Raw genomic sequence first — 19,207 nt, forward strand, 5'->3', positions numbered from 1 at the left:
TTTTTTTTCCTGACTTTTTTGGATTTCTTTTCTGATTTTTTGTCTTTTTTTTTTTATTTTTTTGAAACATTTTCCGATTTTTTGTCAATTTTTTTGGATTTTTTTCCTGCCTTTTTTCCGCTTTTTGTCAAAATTTTGGGATCTTTTTTCCAAATTTTTTGGTTTTTTTTTCTGATTTTTTGTCATTTTATTTGGGATTTTTTCCAAACATTTTCTGATTTTTTGTCAATTTTTTTGGACTTTTTTCCCTGCCTTTTTTCCACTTTTTGTCAAATTTTTGGGATTTTTTTCTGACTTTTTTTTTTTCTGATTTTTTGTCAATTTTTCGGGATTTTTTCCTGAATTTTTTGGATTTCTTTTTTTTAAAACCCATTTTTGGCCATTTTTTAATGGGAATTTCTCCTAATTTTTTTTTCATTTTGGGGAATTTAAAAAAATTTTTCAATAATTTTGGGGGGATTTTCTTTGCAGGACTTTTTACCATTTCTGAGGAATTTTTGGTTATTTTTAAGGAATTTTTGGGGGGGATTTTTTTTTGTTTTTTTTTACAGAATTATTCCGATTTTTTTCCGATTTTTTCCGATTTTTGGGGGGATTTTTTTGCCGATTTTTCCCAAACCATTTTTCCAATTTCTGCTGCTATTTTTTTGTGTTTTTTGGGTGTTTTTGCCCCGTTTTGCCCAGGACTGCCTCTGGTGACTTTGCGTTTGATGTTCTCCAGGAGCCGCTTCTGGCAAGGATTTTTAAAACCCATTTTTGGCCATTTTTTAATGGGAATTTCTCCTAATTTTTTTCTTAATTTTGGGGAATTTAAAAATATTTTTCAATAATTTTGGGGGGATTTTTTTTGTGGGATTTTTACCACTTCTGAGGAATTTTTGGGGGGACTTTTTTTGGTTTTTTTACAGAATTATTCAATTTTTCTTTTTATTTTTATTTTATTTTTGGTGTATTTTTTGGCAGGATTTTTACCATTTCTGAGGAATTTTTTTGGCGATTTTCTTTAGGAATTTTTGATGGAATTTTTTCTATTTTTCTCCAATTTTTGGAGGGATTTTTTCCCATTTTTTTTTTTTGGGGGGGATTTTTATTTGTTTTTTTTACAGAATTATTCTGATTTTTTTCCGATTTTTTCCGATTTTTTGGGGGATTTTTTTGCCGATTTTTCCCAAACAATTTTTTAAAATTTTTGGACTGTTTTTTTTGTGTTTTTTGGGTGTTTTTGCCCCGGACTGACGCTGGTGACTTTGCGTTTGATGTTCTCCAGGAGCCGCTCCTGCCCGCGCAGGAAGAACGGGTGCTGGAACTCGGTGTCGTCCTTCTCCGGCTTCACCAGCCCGCCCTGCTCCAGGTGCAGCACCTTCCGGAATCCGTCTGGAAACGGGGGAAAAAAACGGAAAAATGGGAAAAAATACGGGAAAAATGGGAATTTTGGGGGAAAAATGGGGAAAAAATGGGAAAAAATGGGAAAAAATGGGGAAAAAAAGGGGTAAAAATGGGATTGTGGCAGCACCCGCCCTGCTCCAGGTGCACCACCTTCCGGAATCCGTCTGGAAACGGGGGAAAAAAACGGAAAAATGGGAAAAAATACGGGAAAAATGGGAATTTTGGGGGAAAAATGGGAAAAAATGGGGAAAAAATGGGAAAAAAAAAGGGAATTTCCATGGGAAAATGGGATTGCGGCAGCACCCGCCCTGCTCCAGGTGCACCACCTTCCGGAATCCGTCTGGAAATGGGGGAAAAAACCGGAAAAATGGGAAAAATGGGAAAAAAAATGGGAATTTTGGGGAAAAAATGGGAAAAAAATGGGGAAAAATGGGGAAAAATGGGAAAAAAAGGGGTAAAAATGGGATTGTGGCAGCAGCCGCCCTGCTCCAGGTGCACCACCTTCCGGAATCCGTCTGGAAATGGGGGAAAAAACCGGAAAAATGGGAAAAACGGGAAAAAAAATGGGAATTTTCATGGAAAAATGGGAAAAAAATGGGAAAAAAAAGGGAATTTCCATGGGAAAATGGGATTGTGGCAGCACCCGCCCTGCTCCAGGTGCAGCACCTTCCGGAATCCGTCTGGAAACGGGGGAAAAAACGGGAAAAATGGGAAAAATGGGAAAAAAAATGGGAAATTTGGGGAAAAAATGGTTAAAAAATGGGGAAAAATGGGCAAAAATGGGAAAAAAAGGGGTAAAAATGGGATTGTGGCAGCACCCGCCCTGCTCCAGGTGCACCACCTTCCGGAATCCGTCTGGAAATGGGGGAAAAAACCGGAAAAATGGGAAAAATGGGAAAAAAAATGGGAATTTTGGGGAAAAAATGGGGAAAAATGGGGAAAAATGAGAAAAAAATCGGAATAAGAGGGGTAAAAATGGGATTGTGGCAGCACCCGCCCTGCTCCAGGTGCACCACCTTCCGGAATCCGTCTGGAAATGGGGGAAAAAACCGGAAAAATGGGAAAAACGGGAAAAAAAATGGGAATTTTCATGGAAAAATGGGAAAAAAATGGGAAAAAAAAGGGAATTTCCATGGGAAAATGGGATTGTGGCAGCACCCGCCCTGCTCCAGGTGCAGCACCTTCCGGAATCCGTCTGGAAACGGGGGAAAAAACGGGAAAAATGGGAAAAATGGGAAAAAAAATGGGAAATTTGGGGAAAAAATGGTTAAAAAATGGGGAAAAATGGGCAAAAATGGGAAAAAAAGGGGTAAAAATGGGATTGTGGCAGCACCCGCCCTGCTCCAGGTGCACCACCTTCCGGAATCCGTCTGGAAATGGGGGAAAAAACCGGAAAAATGGGAAAAATGGGAAAAAAAAAGGGAATTTTCATGGAAAAATGGGGAAAAATGGGGAAAAAATGGGAAAAAAATGGGATTTTCCATGGGAAAATGGGATTGTGGCAGCACCCGCCCTGCTCCAGGTGCACCACCTTGCGGAATCCGTCTGGAAATGGGGCAAAAAACCGGAAAAATGGGAAAAATGGGAAAAAAAATGGGAATTTTCATGGAAAAATGGGAAAAAAATGGGCAAAAATGGACATAAATCGGAATAAAAGGGGTAAAAATGGGATTGTGGCAGCACCTGCCCTGCTCCAGGTGCAGCACCTTCCGGAATCCGTCTGGAAATGCGGGAAAAAACGGGAAAAATGGGAAAAACGGGAAAAAAAATGTGAATTTTGGGGAAAAAATGGGGAAAAAATGGGCATAAATGGGGAAAAATGGGAAAAAAAGGGGTAAAAATGGGATTGTGGCAGCACCCGCCCTGCTCCAGGTGCACCACCTTCCGGAATCCGTCTGGAAATGGGGGAAAAAAACGGAAAAATGGGAAAAATGGGAAAAAAAATGGGAATTTTCATGGAAAAATGGGGGAAAAATGGGCAAAAATGGGGAAAAAAGGGGAAAAAAAGGGGTAAAAATGGGATTGTGGCAGCACCCGCCCTGCTCCAGGTGCAGCACCTTCCGGAATCCGTCTGGAAATGGGGGAAAAAACCGGAAAAATGGGAAAAAATCCGGGAAAAATGGGAATTTTGGGGAAAAAATGGGGAAAAATGGGGAAAAATGGCAAAAAAGGGGTAAAAATGGGATTGTGGCAGCACCCGCCCTGCTCCAGGTGCAGCACCTTCCGGAATCCGTCTGTAAACGGGGGAAAAAACAGGAAAAATGGGAATTTCCAGGGGAAAATGGGGGAAAAAATGGGGAAAAAAATACGGGGAAAATGGGAAAAATACCAAAAAAAAAAAAAAAGGCAAAAATATCCAGGGAAAAAGGGGAAAAAAATCCCACAATTTCCAGAGGAAAATTTCATGGAAAAATGGAAAAAAAATCCGGGAAACAGGGAAAAAATCCGGAAATTATTAAAGGGCAATGGAAAAATCTGTGAATTTCCAAGGGAAAATGGAAAAAATGGGAAAAGATCTGGAATTTCTATAGTAAAACGGGGAAAATGGAAAAAACTCAGGAATTTCCAGGTAAAAATGGGAAAAAATCCTGGAATTTCCAGGGATTCCCAAATTCCCAAAATTCCTTGGAATATTCCGGAATTCTCACTCCCTCACGTTGAGCTGGCGGACGAAGCTGATCCCCAAAGCCCCAAAATCCTTCTTGAAACCCCAAAAATCCCCAAAAAATCCCCAAAAATCTCCTGGAAAAGCCCCAGAAGCCCCAAATTTCACCCCAGAATTTTGGGAATTTTTGGGAATTCGGGAATTTTGGGAATTCTCACTCACACATGTTGAGCTGGCGGAAGAAGCCGATCCCCAAAGCCCCAAAATCCTTCCCCAAACCCCAAAAATCCCCCCAAAATCCCCAAAAATCCGCTGGAAAAGCCCCAGAAGCCCCAAATTTCACCCCAGAATTTTGGGAATTTTTGGGAATTGTTGGGAATTTTTGGGAATTTTGGGAATTTGGACTCACACATGTTGAGCTGGCGGACGAAGCCAATTCCCAAAGCCCCAAAATCCTTCCCCAAACCCCAAAAATCCCAAAAAAATCCCCAAAAATCCCCTGGAAAAGCCCAGAAGCCCCAAATTTCACCCCAGAATTCCCAAATTTTTGGGAATTGTTGGGAATTTTTGGGAATTTTTTGGAATTTTGGGAATTCTGACTCACACATGTTGAGCTGTCGGAAGAAGCCGATCCCCAAAGCCCCAAAATCCTTCCTCAAACCCCAAAAATCCCCAAAAAATTCCCAAAAATCCCCTGGAAAAGCCCCAGAAGCCCCAAATTTCCCCCCAAAATTCCCAAATTTTTGGGAATTGTTGGGAATTTTTGGGAATTTGGGAATTCTGACTCACCCATGTTGAGCTGTCGGACAAAACCGATCCCCAAAGCCCCAAAATCCTTCCCCAAACCCCAAAAATCCCCAAAAAATCCCCAAAAATCCCCTGGAAAAGCCCCAGAAGCCCCAAATTTCACCCCAGAATTCCCAAATTTTTGGCAATTGTTGGGAATATTTGGGAATTTTGGGAATTCTGACTCACACATGTTGAGCTGGCGCACGAAACCGATCCCCAAAGCCCCAAAATCCCAAAAAAATCCCCAAAAATCCCCAAAAATCCCCTGGAAAAGCCCCAGAAGCCCCAAATTTCACCCCAGAATTCCCGAATTTTCGGGAATTTTTTGGAATTTTCAGGAATTTGGGAATTTGGATTCACACATGTTGTGCTGGCGGACCAAGCTGATCCCCAAAGCCCCAAAATCCTTCCCCAAACCCCAAAAAATCCCCAAAAATCCCCTGGAAAAGCCCCAGAAGCCCCAAATTTCACCCCAGAATTCCCGAATTTTTGGGAATTTTTGGGAATTTTTGGGAATTTTCGGGAATTTTGGGAATTCTCACTGACACATGTTGAGCTGGCAGACGAAGCTGATCCCCAAAGGCCCAAAATCCCAAAAAAATCCCCAAAAAATCCCCAGAAATCCCCTGGAAAAGCCCCAGAAGCCCCAAATTTCACCCCAGAATTTTGGGAATGTTTGGGAATTTTTGGGAATTTTGGGAATTCTGACTCACACATGTTGAGCTGTCGGACGAAGCCAATCCCCAAAGCCCCAAAATCCTTCCCCAAACCCCAAAAATCCCAAAAAAATTCCCAAAAAATCCCCAAATATCCCCTGGAAAAGCCCCAGAAGCCCCAAATTTCACCCCAGAATTTTGGGAATTTTTGGGAATTTTTGGGAATTTGGGAATTTTGGGAATTCTGACTCACACATGTTGAGCTGGCGCACGAAGCCGATCCCCAAAGCCCCAAAATCCCAAAAAAATCCCCAAAAAATCCCCAAAAATCCCCTGGAAAAGCCCCAGAAGCCCCAAATTTCACCCCAGAATTCCCAAATTTTTTGGGAATTGTTGGGAATTTTTGGGAATTCGGGAATTTTGGGAATTCTGACTCACACATGTTGAGCTGGCGCACGAAACTGGCCATGTTGCTGTGCTTGAAGTACTTGGGCAGAACCTCCTTGGAGAACTGGCCCTGGTCAAAGACGTGGAAGCTGCTCCCGCTCTGCAAAAAACACGGAAAATTTGGGAAAAAATGGGAATTTTGGGAATTTTGGGAATTTTTGGGAAATTTTTAGGGAATTTTGGGGTGATTTTTGGGGAATTTCTGGGTTTTTTTGGGTAATTTTTGGGAGTTTTTGAGGATTTTTTTTTTAATTTTAAAGGGATTTTCTGGGAATTGTTTTGGATATTTTTAGGATTTATTTCAAGAACTTTTGAGAAATTTTTTTTTTCATTTTGGGGATTTTTGATGATCTACTTTGGGAATTTTTTGAACTTTTTGGGAACTATTTGGAATTTTTGGGGGGAATTTTGTGGATTTTTGAGGAATATTTTGGATTTTTTAAAACTTTTTTTACGGTTATTGAATTTTGGGATTTTTTTTTTCATTTTTGGGGATTTTTTGGCAATTTTTTGGCATTTTTTCAGTATTTTTGGGGATTTTTTTTGAATTATTGGGGAATTTTTTGGAATTATTTGGGATCTTTTTGGGGACTTCTTGGAATTTTGGGGGACTTCTGGGGGATTTTTGAGATGTTTGGGAGAACTGGCCCTGGTCAAAGACGTGGAAGCTGCTCCCGCTCTGCAAAAACACGGAAAATTGGGAATGAAATGGGAATTTTGGGAATTATTTGGAATTCTGGGAATTTAAAAAAAATTTATAGGGAATTTTTGGGGAATTTTGAGGGGTTTTGGCGACTTTTTTGAAGAGTTTGAGGGTTTTTTTTGCAATTTTTTCGTATTTTTGGGGAACTTTTAAAGGTATTTTTGGGAATTTTTGGGATTTTTTTGGAAATTTTTTTTTTAATTTTGGGGATTTTTAAAAACTTTTTTTTTGTTTTTTGAATTTTGGGATTTTTTGGTTTTGGGAATTTTGGGGCATTTTTTTTTGGTGTTTTTTGGGACTACTTGGAATTTTTGAGGGGAATTTTGTGGATTTTTGAGGAATTTTTTTGGATTTTTTTGAAACTTTTTTACGGTTTTTGAATTTTGGGATTTTTGGGATTGTTTGGGAAGTTTTGGAGAATTTAGGGATTTTTCGGGGAAGTTCCAAAATTTTTGGGGGAAGTTTTGGAATTTTTTGAGATATTTTGGGAGTTTTTGAGGAATTTTTGGGGATTTTAAAGGGATTTTCTGCAATTTTTTCTTTTTTTTGGGAATTTTTTTTAGGGATTTTTGGGGAATTTTGTGGATTTTTTGGGGAATTTTTGGGGTTTTTGTGATTTTCTTGGGGATTTAGAAGGAATTTTTGGAGAATTTTTGGGATTTTTTTAGGATTTCTTTGGGGAATTTTGGGGATATTTTTGAGAATTTTTGTGGGGTTTTTTTTTAATTTTTGGGGTGAATTTTGGGATTTTCAGGGAATTTGGGGTATTTTTGGTATTTTTTTGGGGAATTTTTGGGGATTTTCAGGAATTTTGGGAGAATTGGCCCTGCTCAAAGATGTGGAAGCTGCTCCCGCTCTGGAAAAAATATGGAAAATGGGAATGAAATGGGAATTTTGGGAACTTTAGGATATTTTAAAGGAATTTCTGGGGGATTTTAGGTAATATTTGGGAATTTCTAGGGAATTTTGGGGGATTTTTCTAGAGATTTTTCAGGAATTTTGTGGATTTTTACATGGGATTTTTTTTGTGCAGGGAAAATGGAGTTTTTTGTGGGAAAAGTGGAATTTTCCCTGGGAAAATGGGATTTTTTGTGGGTAAAGCTGGAATTTTACGGGAAAAATTGGATTTTTAGTGGGAATAATGAGATTTTTTTTTTTCCAGGAAAATCTGGATTTTCCATGGGAATAACGGGATTGTCCCGGGAAAAGAGGGATTTTTTGTGGGTAAAGCTGAAATTTTATGGAAAAATTGGACTTTTCATGGGAATAACGGGATTTTCCCAGGAATAATGGGATTTTTCGTGGAAATAAGGGGATTTTTCCCAGGAAAAGTGGGATTTTCTGCAGGAAAAATGGAATTTTTTGTGGGAAAAGTGGGATTTTCCCAGGAATAATGGTATTTTCCCTGGGGAACGTGGGATTTTCCAAGGAATAAGGGGATTTTTCCAAAGAAAAGTGGGACTTTTTGTGGGAAAAGCGGGATTTATCGTGGGAAAATGGGATTTTCCTGGGACTAGCAGGATTTTCCCTGGGGAAAGTGGGATTTTATGTGGGTATAGCTAAAATTTCCCAGGAAAAATGGGATTTTTCACGAGAATAACGGGATTTTCCCTGGGGAGAGTGGTATTTTTCCTGGGAAAAGTGCGATTTTCCTGGAAATAACTGGATTTTTCCCGGAAATAACGGGATTTTTCCCGGGAAAAGTGGGATTTTCCTGGGAATAATGCGATTTTTTTGCGGGAATAACGGGCTTTTCCCCAGGAAAAGTGGGATTTTTCCTGGAAAAAAATGGGAAAATGGGATTTTCCCTGGGGACAGTGGGATTTTACGTGGGTAAAGCTGGATTTTTCCCAGGAAAATCGGGATTTTTCCAGGAAAATTGGGATTTTTTGCGGGAATAAGGGGACTTTTTGTGGGAATAAGGGTCTTTTTCCCAGGAAAAGTGGGATTTTTCCTGGGAAAAGTGGGATTTTCCTGGGAATAACGGGTTTTTTTGCAGGAATAACTGGCTTTTCCCTAGGAATAAGGGGATTTTCCCCAGGAAAAGTGGGATTTTTCCTGGGAAAAGCGGGATTTTCCCGGGAATAACGGGATTTTTCGCGTGAATAACGGGATTTTTTGTGGGAATAAGGGGATTTTTCCTGGGAGTAAGGGTCTTTTCCACAGGAAAAGTGGGATTTTTCCTGGAAAAACTTGGATTTCCCCGGGAATAACGGGATTTTTTGCGGGAATAATGGGATTTTCCCCAGGAACAACGGGATTTTTCATAGGAATAAAGGTCTTTTTCCCAGGGAAAGTGGGATTTTCCTGGGAATAACGGGATTTTTTGCGGGAATAAGGGGATTTTTCCCAGGAATAATGGGATTTTTCGTGGGAATAAGCGTCTTTTTCCCAAGGAAAGTGGGATTATTCCTGGGAAAAACCGGATTTTCCTGGGAATAACGGGATTTTCCTGGGAATAACGGGATTTTTATGCTGGAATAACGGGCTTTTCCCTAGGAATAAGGGGATTTTTTGTGGGAATAAGGGTCTTTTTCCCAGGAAAAGTGGGATTTTTCCTGGGAAAAGTGGGATTTTTCTGGGAATAACGGGATTTTTTTGTGGGAATAAGGGTCTTTTTCCCAGGAAAAGCGGGATTTTCCTGGGAATAACGGGATTTTTTGCGGGAATAACGGGTTTTTCCCCAGGAATAAGGGGATTTTTCGTGGGAATAAGGGTCTTTTCCCCAGGAAAAGTGGGATTTTTTCGTGGGGAAAGCGGGATTTTTCCCGGAAATAACGGGATTTTTCCCGGAAAAAATGGGAAAATGGGATTTTCCCTGGGGAAAGTGGGATTATTCCTGGGAAAAGCGGGATTTTCCTGGGAATAACGGGATTTTTCGCGTGAATAACGGGCTTTTTTGCGGGAATAAGGGTCTTTTCCCCAGGAAAAGTGGGATTTTTCCCGGGAAAATCGGGATTTTCCGTTAAAACCGAAATTTTTCGCCTGACTATCGCCCTTTTCAGCGGAAAAAGCAGGTTTTTTGGCGGGAAAAGCCGTTTTTTTGGCGGGAAAAGCCGTTTTTTTGGCGGGAAAAGCCGTTTTTCCGCCGCAGCAGCGCCGCGGCCCGCGGGGCCCAGGCCGGGCCTTACCGGGCCCTACCGGACCCCGCTGCCCGCCTCCCCGGGAGCTCCGGGGCCACTCACGGGGCTCCAGCAGATCAGCGCGTCCGTCTCGGGGTCCTCCACCAGCGTCCACAGCTTGCTCAGGAACGCGGGCACGTTGCTGGCCCCGGGGCCCGCGCCCGCCGCCGCCGCCGCCGCCGCGCCCGGCCCGTCCATGGCCGCGCTGGGGGCGGGGAGGGCTCGGGGAGGCCCCGCGGGGAAAAAGCCCCGCGGGGAAAAAGCCCCGGGGGCGGCGGCGGCGCCGTTAAAGAGCGACGGGAGAGCCCCGAGCGGCGGCGGCGGCGGCGGCGGCGGGGGGCGGCATGGCCGCCGCCATCTTGGGGGGCGTGAGGGAGCGCGGCGGGACGGGAACGGGGCGGGGCTTAGGGGAAGGACACGCCCACTTGTGCAGTAGCCACGCCCACTCCGTGTTACAGATAGGGGGTTGGTGCAAAGACACGCCCACTTGTGCTGTAGCCACGCCCACTCCGTGTTACAGATAGGGGTTGGTGCAAAGACACGCCCACTTGTGCTGTAGCCACGCCCACTCAATGTTACAGATAGGGGTTTGGTGCAAAGACACGCCCCCTTATGCAGGAGGCCACGCCCACCCCGTGTTACAGATAGGGGTTTGGTGCAAGGACACGCCCACTTGTGCTGTAGCCACGCCCACTGAGTGTTACATATACTGGTTTGGCGCAAAGACACGCCCACTTGTGCAGTAGCCACGCCCATCTCATGCAAATGCAAGAAGGGGCGGGGCTTTAGCATAAAGACACGCCCCTTTGGCATAGCCGGGAACAGTGACCATTTCAGAGTGTGGCGCGGCTTTAGTGCAAAGACACGCCCCCTTTTGCGGTAGCCACGCCCACTGTTCGTTATTATTAGGGAGTCCCAGCTCCTTTAGTGATAACCACGCCCACTGCATGTTGAGGCAAGGGAGGGGCGGGGTTTGATGTAAGGACACGCCCACTTGTGCTTTAGCCACGCCCACTTCGTGTTACAGATAGGGGTTGGTGCAAAGACACGCCCACTTGTGCCGTAGCCACGCCCACCGTATATTAAACAAGGAGGGTTTTCGTGAAAAGACCCGCCCACTTGTGCGGTAGCCACGCCCACCGCATATTACATAAGGGGGTTCTGGTGCAAAGACACGCCCACTTGTGCGGTAGCCACGCCCACTCAATGTTACAAATAGGTGTTTGGAGCAAAGCCACGCCCACTTATGCCGTAGCCACGCCCACCGCATATTACATAAAGGCGCTTTGGTGAAAAGACACGCCCCCTTGTGCGGTAGCCACGCCCACCGCATATTACATAAGGGGAGTTTTAGTGAAAAGACACGCCCACTTGTGCGGTGGCCACGCCCACCGCATATTATGTAAAGTGGATTTGGTGAAAAGATACGCCCACTTGTGCGGTAGCCACGCCCACCGCATATTAAATAAAGAGGCTTTGGGAAAAGACACGCTCACTTGTGCGGTAGCCACGCCCACTGAGTGGTTTTAGGAGGGACTTTGCATCATGACACGCCCCCTTTTACGGTAGCCACGCCCACTGCGTGTTACAGACAGGGGTTTGGCGAAAAGACACGCCCCATTTTGCGGTAGCCACGCCCACTGTTAATTATTATTAGGGAGTCCCAGCTAATTTGGTGGTAGCCACGCCCACTGCGTGTTGGGGCAAGGGAGGGGTGGGGTTTGATGTAAGGACACGCCCCCTTGTGAGGTAGCCACGCCCACCCCGTGTTACAGATAAGGGTTTGTTACAAAGACACGCCCACTTTTGCGGTAGCCACGCCCACTCAGTGTTACAGACTGGGGTTTGGTGCAAAGACACGCTCACTTGTGCTGTAGCCACGCCCACTGCGTGTTAAAGATACAGAACACCCCCTGTCTCACCTGGCCACGCCCCCTGCCCACAGAGACACGCCCCCGATCACCTGGCGTTGCCCTCGGGCAATTTTTGGCAATATCTGGGCGGGGCTATCACAAGGTGACACCTCCAATGGAGTGGACACGCCCCTGCGCGATCTGGCCCCGCCCTCCCCGCGTGGACACGCCCATTTCCTTAATGACCACGCCCCTTTCCTATTGCTGGCGCAGCGCGCAGCGACCGCCCACAGGAACGCGTGGCCACGCCCCCTTCCGCAGAGCCACGCCCCTTTCCCGTCCCTCACCCAGCCATCCTCGCGGCTGCCTCACGCGCATGCGCGGGCCCGGCGGGGCGGTGCCCTCTGCGCACGCGCGCGTCGCTTTTCCCCATTTTCCCGCGCTGCCGCCCCATTCCCGTTCTTTTTCCTGTTCCCTTTTCCCGTTCTCATCTCCGGTTCCCGTTATCCCGCCCTGCCCAGGACCGGCATCCCCACCCGCGGGAGCGGTGTGGGGCCGCGGTAAGGCGGAAGAGCGGCGGGAAGGGGCGTGGCCGTCTCTGTGAGCGGCGCACACGTGTTCGGCGGAGCCGCCAGCATGGAGCAGGTACGGGGGTGACCGGGGAGGGGGGACGGGGATGGAGACACACACGGGGGTGTCATGGCAACGAACAGAGAGGGGATACACACGGCATTGCCATGGCGGCGGGGAGGGGCTGGGCTGGGGTCCGTGAGGGGGAAATGGGGAGGGGCCCGGGCTGGTGTCAGTGAGGGGCACCGGGAAATGAGGAGGGGTACGGGCTGGTGTCCGTGAGGGGCACCGGGAAATGGGGAGGGGCCCGGGCTGGTGTCAGTGAGGGTCACCGGGAAATGGGGAAATGGGGAGGGGGCTGATGTCCGTGAGGGGCACCGGGTAATGGGGAAATAAATGGGGAGGGGGCCGGGCTTGTGTCCGTGAGGGGCACCGGGAAATGGGGAAATAAATGGGGAGGGGGCCGGGCTGGAGTCCGTGAGGGGGAAATGGGGAGGGCTCCGGGCTGGTGTCAGTGAGGAGCACCAAGAAATGGGGAAATGGGGAGGGGCCTGATGTCCGTGAGGGGGAAATGGGGAGGGGTCCGGGCTAGTGTCAGTAAGGGGCACCGGGAAATGGGGAACTGGGGAGGGGGCTGGTGTCCCTGAGGGGCACCGGGAAATAGGGAGGGGTCCGGGCTGGTGTCCGTGAGGGGCACCAAGAAATGGGGAAATGGGGAGGGGCCTGATGTCCGTGAGGGGCACCGAGTAATGGAGAAATAAATGGGGAGGGGGCCGGGCTGGTGTCCGTGAGGAGAACAGGGAAATGGGGAAATGGGGTCCGGGCTGGTGTCCATAAGGGAGAACCCGGCACTGAGGGGAGTTTGGTCTTATTCTGAGGGGGAACTCGGCACTGAGGAAAGCTTTGGCCTCCTGAGAGGAAATTGGTCTTGTCCTGAGCGAAGACAACCCGTAATATGTGGCTGTTTGGTCTCATGAAGGGCAAGACCCGGTGAGGGGGGACCAGGAAATGGCGGCGGGGGGCTCCAGCCCGGTGTGTGTGAGGGAACCTGGCACTGAGAGCTCTGGGAATGGCTCCAGCCCGGTGTGTGTGAGGGAACCTGGCACTGAGAGCTCTGGGAATGGCTCCAGCCCGGTGTGTGTGAGGGAACCTGGCACTGAGAGCTCTGGGAATGGCTCCAGCCCGGTGTGTGTGAGGGAACCTGGCACTGAGAGCTCTGGGAATGGCTCCAGCCCGGTGTGTGTGAGGGAACCTGGCACTGAGAGCTCTGGGAATGGCTCCAGCCCGGTGTGTGTGAGGGAACCTGGCACTGAGAGCTCTGGGAATGGCTCCAGCCCGGTGTGTGTGAGGGAACCTGGCACTGAGAGCTCTGGGAATGGCTCCAGCCCGGTGTGTGTGAGGGAACCTGGCACTGAGAGCTCTGGGAATGGCTCCAGCCCGGTGTGTGTGAGGGAACCTGGCACTGAGAGCTCTGGGAATGGCTCCAGCCCGGTGTGTGTGAGGGAACCTGGCACTGAGAGCTCTGGGAATGGCTCCAGCCCGGTGTGTGTGAGGGAACCTGGCACTGAGAGCTCTGGGAATGGCTCCAGCCCGGTGTGTGTGAGGGAACCTGGCACTGAGAGCTCTGGGAATGGCTCCAGCCCGGTGTGTGTGAGGGAACCTGGCACTGAGAGCTCTGGGAATGGCTCCAGCCCGGTGTGTGTGAGGGAACCTGGCACTGAGAGCTCTGGGAATGGCTCCAGCCCGGTGTGTGTGAGGGAACCTGGCACTGAGAGCTCTGGGAATGGCTCCAGCCCGGTGTGTGTGAGGGAACCTGGCACTGAGAGCTCTGGGAATGGCTCCAGCCCGGTGTGTGTGAGGGAACCCGGCACTGAGAGCTCTGGGAATGGCTCCAGCCCGGTGTGTGTGAGGGAACCTGGCACTGAGAGCTCTGGGAATGGCTCCAGCCCGGTGTGTGTGAGGGAACCTGGCACTGAGAGCTCTGGGAATGGCTCCAGCCCGGTGTGTGTGAGGGAACCTGGCACTGAGAGCTCTGGCAATGGCTCCAGCCCGGTGTGTGTGAGGGAACCTGGCACTGAGAGCTCTGGGAATGGCTCCAGCCCGGTGTGTGTGAGGGAACCTGGCACTGAGAGCTCTGGGAATGGCTCCAGCCCGGTGTGTGTGAGGGAACCTGGCACTGAGAGCTCTGGGAATGGCTCCAGCCCGGTGTGTGTGAGGGAACCTGGCACTGAGAGCTCTGGGAATGGCTCCAGCCCGGTGTGTGTGAGGGAACCTGGCACTGAGAGCTCTGGGAATGGCTCCAGCCCGGTGTGTGTGAGGGAACCTGGCACTGAGAGCTCTGGGAATGGCTCCAGCCCGGTGTGTGTGAGGGAACCCGGCACTGAGAGCTCTGGGAATGGCTCCAGCCCGGTGTGTGTGAGGGAACCTGGCACTGAGAGCTCTGGGAATGGCTCCAGCCCGGTGTGTGTGAGGGAACCTGGCACTGAGAGCTCTGGGAATGGCTCCAGCCCGGTGTGTGTGAGGGAACCTGGCACTGAGAGCTCTGGCAATGGCTCCAGCCCGGTGTGTGTGAGGGAACCTGGCACTGAGAGCTCTGGGAATGGCTCCAGCCCGGTGTGTGTGAGGGAACCTGGCACTGAGAGGGGCTGGGAATGGCTCCAGCCCGGTGTGTGTGAGGGAACCTGGCACTGAGAGCTCTGGGAATGGCTCCAGCCCGGTGTGTGTGAGGGAACCTGGCACTGAGAGCTCTGGGAATGGCTCCAGCCCGGTGTGTGTGAGGGAACCTGGCACTGAGAGCTCTGGGAATGGCTCCAGCCCGGTGTGTGTGAGGGAACCTGGCACTGAGAGCTCTGGGAATGGCTCCAGCCCGGTGTGTGTGAGGGAACCTGGCACTGAGAGCTCTGGGAATGGCTCCAGCCCGGTGTGTGTGAGGGAACCTGGCACTGAGAGGGGCTGGGAATGGCTCCAGCCCGGTGTGTGTGAGGGAACCTGGCACTGAGAGCTCTGGGAATGGCTCCAGCCCGGTGTGTGTGAGGGAACCTGGCACTGAGAGCTCTGGGAATGGCTCCAGCCCGGTGTGTGTGAGGGGAACTGGCACTGAGAGCTCTGGGAATGGCTCCAGCCCGGTGTGTGTGAGGGAACCTGGCACTGAGAGCTCTGGGAATGGCTCCAGCCCGGTGTGTGTGAGGGAACCTGGCACTGAGAGCTCTGGGAATGGCTCCAGCCCGGTGTGTGTGAGGGAACCTGGCACCGAGAGGGGCTGGGAATGGCTCCAGCCCGGTGTGTGTGAGGGAACCTGGCACTGAGAGCTCTGGGAATGGCTCCAGCCCGGTGTGTGTGAGGGAACCTGGCACTGAGAGCTCTGGGAATGGCTCCAGCCCGGTGTGTGTGAGGGAACCTGGCACTGAGAGCTCTGGGAATGGCTCCAGCCCGGTGTGTGTGAGGGAACCTGGCACTGAGAGCTCTGGGAATGGCTCCAGCCCGGTGTGTGTGAGGGAACCTGGCACTGAGAGCTCTGGGAATGGCTCCAGCCCGGTGTGTGTGAGGGGAACCTGGCACTGAGAGCTCTGGGAATGGCTCCAGCCCGGTGTGTGTGAGGGAACCTGGCACTGAGAGCTCTGGGAATGGCTCCAGCCCGGTGTGTGTGAGGGAACCTGGCACTGAGAGCTCTGGGAATGGCTCCAGCCCGGTGTGTGTGAGGGAACCTGGCACTGAGAGCTCTGGGAATGGCTCCAGCCCGGTGTGTGTGAGGGAACCTGGCACTGAGAGCTCTGGGAATGGCTCCAGCCCGGTGTGTGTGAGGGAACCTGGCACTGAGAGCTCTGGGAATGGCTCCAGCCCGGTGTGTGTGAGGGAACCTGGCACCGAGAGGGGCTGGGAATGGCTCCAGCCCGGTGTGTGTGAGGGAACCTGGCACTGAGAGCTCTGGGAATGGCTCCAGCCCGGTGTGTGTGAGGGAACCTGGCACTGAGAGCTCTGGGAATGGCTCCAGCCCGGTGTGTGTGAGGGAACCTGGCACTGAGAGCTCTGGGAATGGCTCCAGCCCGGTGTGTGTGAGGGAACCTGGCACTGAGAGCTCTGGGAATGGCTCCAGCCCGGTGTGTGTGAGGGAACCTGGCACTGAGAGCTCTGGGAATGGCTCCAGCCCGGTGTGTGTGAGGGAACCTGGCACTGAGAGCTCTGGGAATGGCTCCAGCCCGGTGTGTGTGAGGGAACCTGGCACCGAGAGGGGCTGGGAATGGCTCCAGCCCGGTGTGTGTGAGGGAACCTGGCACTGAGAGCTCTGGGAATGGCTCCAGCCCGGTGTGTGTGAGGGAACCTGGCACTGAGAGCTCTGGGAATGGCTCCAGCCCGGTGTGTGTGAGGGAACCCGGCACTGAGAGCTCTGGGAATGGCTCCAGCCCGGTGTGTGTGAGGGAACCCGGCACTGAGAGCTCTGGGAATGGCTCCAGCCCGGTGTGTGTGAGGGAACCTGGCACTGAGAGCTCTGGGAATGGCTCCAGCCCGGTGTGTGTGAGGGAACCTGGCACTGAGAGCTCTGGGAATGGCTCCAGCCCGGTGTGTGTGAGGGAACCTGGCACTGAGAGCTCTGGGAATGGCTCCAGCCCGGTGTGTGTGAGGGAACCTGGCACTGAGGGGGGATTTGGCCTCCTGAGGTGGGACCCCATAACTGGGAGTCTCCCTAAAGGGGTCTGGCCTTGTCCTTAGGGGATGCAGCACTGAGGGGATTTGGCCTTGTTCTGAGTGGGATCCAGAAATTTGGGGGGTCCAGTTTGGTTCTGAGGGGCCCCAGTAACTGGGGGGGGGTCCAGTTTGGTTTTGAGGGGTGACCCAGTTACTGGTGGATCCGGTTTGGTTCTTAGGGGCCCCAGTGACTGGGGCGTCCAGTTTGGTTCTGAGGGGACCCAGTAACTGGGGGGTCCAGTTTGGTTCTGAGGGGTCCCAGTAACTGGGGGGTCCAGTTTGGTTTTGAGGGGTCCCAGTAACTGGGGGGTCCAGTTTCATTCTGAGGGATGTCCCAGTAACTTGGGGGTTCATTTTGTTTCTGAGGGGTCCTCATAATTCGGTGTCCAGTTTGGTTCTGGGGGGTGACCCAGTAACTGGGTGGTCCAGTTTGGTTCTGGGGGGTGACCCAATAACTGTTGGGTCCAGTTTGGTTCTGAGGGGTCCCAGTAACTGGGGGTCCAGTTTGGTTCTGAGGGGTCCCAGTAACTGGTGGGTCCAGTTTGGTTCTGAGGGGTCCCAGTAACTGGGGGCTCCAGTTTGGTTCTGAGGGGTCTCAGTAACTGGGGGGTCCAGTTTGGTTCTGAGGGGTCCCAGTAACTGGGGGCTCCAGTTTGGTTCCGAGGGGTCCCAGTAACTGGGGGGTCCAGTTTGGTTCTGAGGGGTCCAGTTTGCTTCTGAGGGGTCCCCGAACTGGGTGGTCCAGTTCGGTTCTGAGGGGTGACCCAGTAAACCCAGTAACTGGGGGGTCCAATTTGGTTCTGAGGGGTGCCCCAGTAACTGGGGGGTCCAGTTTGGTTCTGAGGGGTCCCAGTAACTGGGAGCTCCAGTTTTGTTCTGAGGGGTCCCAGTAACTGGGGGGTCCAGTTTGGTTCTGAGGGGTCCCAGTAACTGGGGGGTCCAGTTTGGTTCTGAGGGGTCCCAGTAATTGGCGGGTTTGGTTTGGTTCTGAGGGCTGACCCAGTAACTGGGGGTCCAGTTTGGTTCTGAGGGGTGACCCAGTTACTGGGGGGTTTGGTTTGGTTCTGAGGTGGGTCCCAGTAACTGGGGGGTCCAGTTTGGTTCTGAGCAGTCCCAGTAACTGGGGGGTCCAGTTTGGGTCTGAGGGGTGACCCAGTAAACCCAGTAACTGGGGGGGTCCAGTTTGGTTCTGAGGGGTCCCAGTAACTGGGGGGTCCAGTTTGGTTCTGAGGGGTGACCCAGTAATTGGCGGGTTTGGTTTGGTTCTGAGGGCTGACCCAGTAACTGGGGGGTCCAGTTTGGTTCTGGGAGGGGGTCCCAGTAACTGGGGGGGTTCAGTTTTGTTCTGAGGGGCACCAGTAACTGGGGGGTCCAGTTTGGTTCTGAGGGAGGACCCAGTAACTGGGGGGTCCAGTTTGGTTCTGAGGGGTGACCCAGTAACTGGGGGGTCCAGTTTGGTTCTGAGGGGGGTCCCAGTAACTGGGGGGTCCAGTTTGGTTCTGGGGGTCTCAGTAACTGGGGGTCCAGTTTGGTTCTGAGGGGTGACCCAGTAACTGGGGGTCCAGTTTGGTTCTGAGGGGTCCCAGTAACTGGGGGGGTCCAGTTTGGTTCTGAGGGGTCCCAGTAACTGGGGGTCCAGTTTGGTTCTGAGGGGTCCCAGTAACTGGGGGGGTCCAGTTTGGTTCTGAGGGGTCCCAGTAACTGGGGGGTCCAGTTTGGTTCTGGGGGTCTCAGTAACTGGGGGGTCCAGTTTGGTTCTGGGAGGGGGTCCCAGTAACTGGGGGGTCCAGTTTGGTTCTGAGGGGTCCCAGTAACTGGGGGGGTCCAGTTTGGTTCTGAGGGGTCCCAGTAACTGGGGGTCCAGTTTGGTTCTGAGGGGTCCCAGTAACTGGGGGGGTCCAGTTTGGTTCTGAGGGGTCCCAGTAACTGGGGGGTCCAGTTTGGTTCTGGGGGTCTCAGTAACTGGGGGTCCAGTTTGGTTCTGAGGGGTGACCCAGTAACTGGGGGTCCAGTTTGGTTCTGAGGGGTCCCAGTAACTGGGGGGGTCCAGTTTGGTTCTGAGGGGTCCCAGTAACTGGGGGGGGGTCCAGTTTGGTTCTGAGGGGCACCAGTAACTGGGGGGGGGTCCAGTTTGGTTCTGAGGGGTCCCAGTGACTGGGGGGTCCAGTTTGGTTCTGAGGGGTCCCAGTAACTGGGGGGGGGTCCAGTTTGGTTCTGAGGGGTCCCAGTAACTGGGGGGTTCATTTTGTTTCTGAGGGGTCCCAGTAACTGGGGGGTTCATTTTGTTTCTGAGGGGTGACCCAGTAACTGGGGGGTCCAGTTTGGTTCTGAGGGGGGACCCAAAAATTGTGTTGGGGGGCGTCCATCACTGTGGTGGTGTCTCCATGGCAGCA

At 50.9% G+C, this 19,207-nt stretch overlaps 2 protein-coding genes across 11 annotated transcripts in view; one reads left to right on the plus strand and one right to left on the minus strand.

Moving 5' to 3' along the window:
• Positions 1-10,101, minus strand: part of HSF1 (heat shock transcription factor 1) — a 42,348-nt gene extending 32,247 nt beyond the window's left edge. For 4 of the 8 annotated variants that reach the window (XM_072925122.1, XM_072925121.1, XM_072925124.1 and 1 more), the window contains exons 1-3: positions 9,772-10,101; positions 5,875-5,983; positions 1,238-1,374 (exon numbers count right to left, since the gene is read on the minus strand). In XM_072925122.1, the coding sequence (XP_072781223.1) occupies positions 1,238-1,374; positions 5,875-5,983; positions 9,772-9,906 (381 nt within the window). In that variant the 5' untranslated portion in view covers positions 9,907-10,101. Of the gene's footprint in view, positions 1-1,237; positions 1,375-4,213; positions 4,224-4,595; positions 4,608-4,966; positions 4,985-5,493; positions 5,510-5,874; positions 5,984-9,771 lie in introns of those variants that run through there. The other 4 variants (XM_072925127.1, XM_072925126.1, XM_072925128.1 and 1 more) reach the window with 4 other exon arrangements.
• A 1,829-nt stretch (positions 10,102-11,930) lies between these two features.
• BOP1 (BOP1 ribosomal biogenesis factor) overlaps positions 11,931-19,207 on the plus strand; it is a 98,892-nt gene continuing 91,615 nt past the window's right edge. For 2 of the 3 annotated variants that reach the window (XM_072925131.1, XM_072925130.1), the window contains exon 1: positions 11,932-12,206. In XM_072925131.1, coding sequence (XP_072781232.1) covers positions 12,198-12,206 — 9 coding nt within the window. In that variant the 5' untranslated portion in view covers positions 11,932-12,197. Of the gene's footprint in view, positions 12,207-19,207 lie in introns of all 3 variants that reach the window. The other variant, XM_072925132.1, reaches the window with a different exon arrangement.

This window comes from Taeniopygia guttata, chromosome 2 (assembly GCF_048771995.1).
Source record: "Taeniopygia guttata chromosome 2, bTaeGut7.mat, whole genome shotgun sequence".
Lineage (NCBI taxonomy): Eukaryota > Metazoa > Chordata > Aves > Passeriformes > Estrildidae > Taeniopygia > Taeniopygia guttata.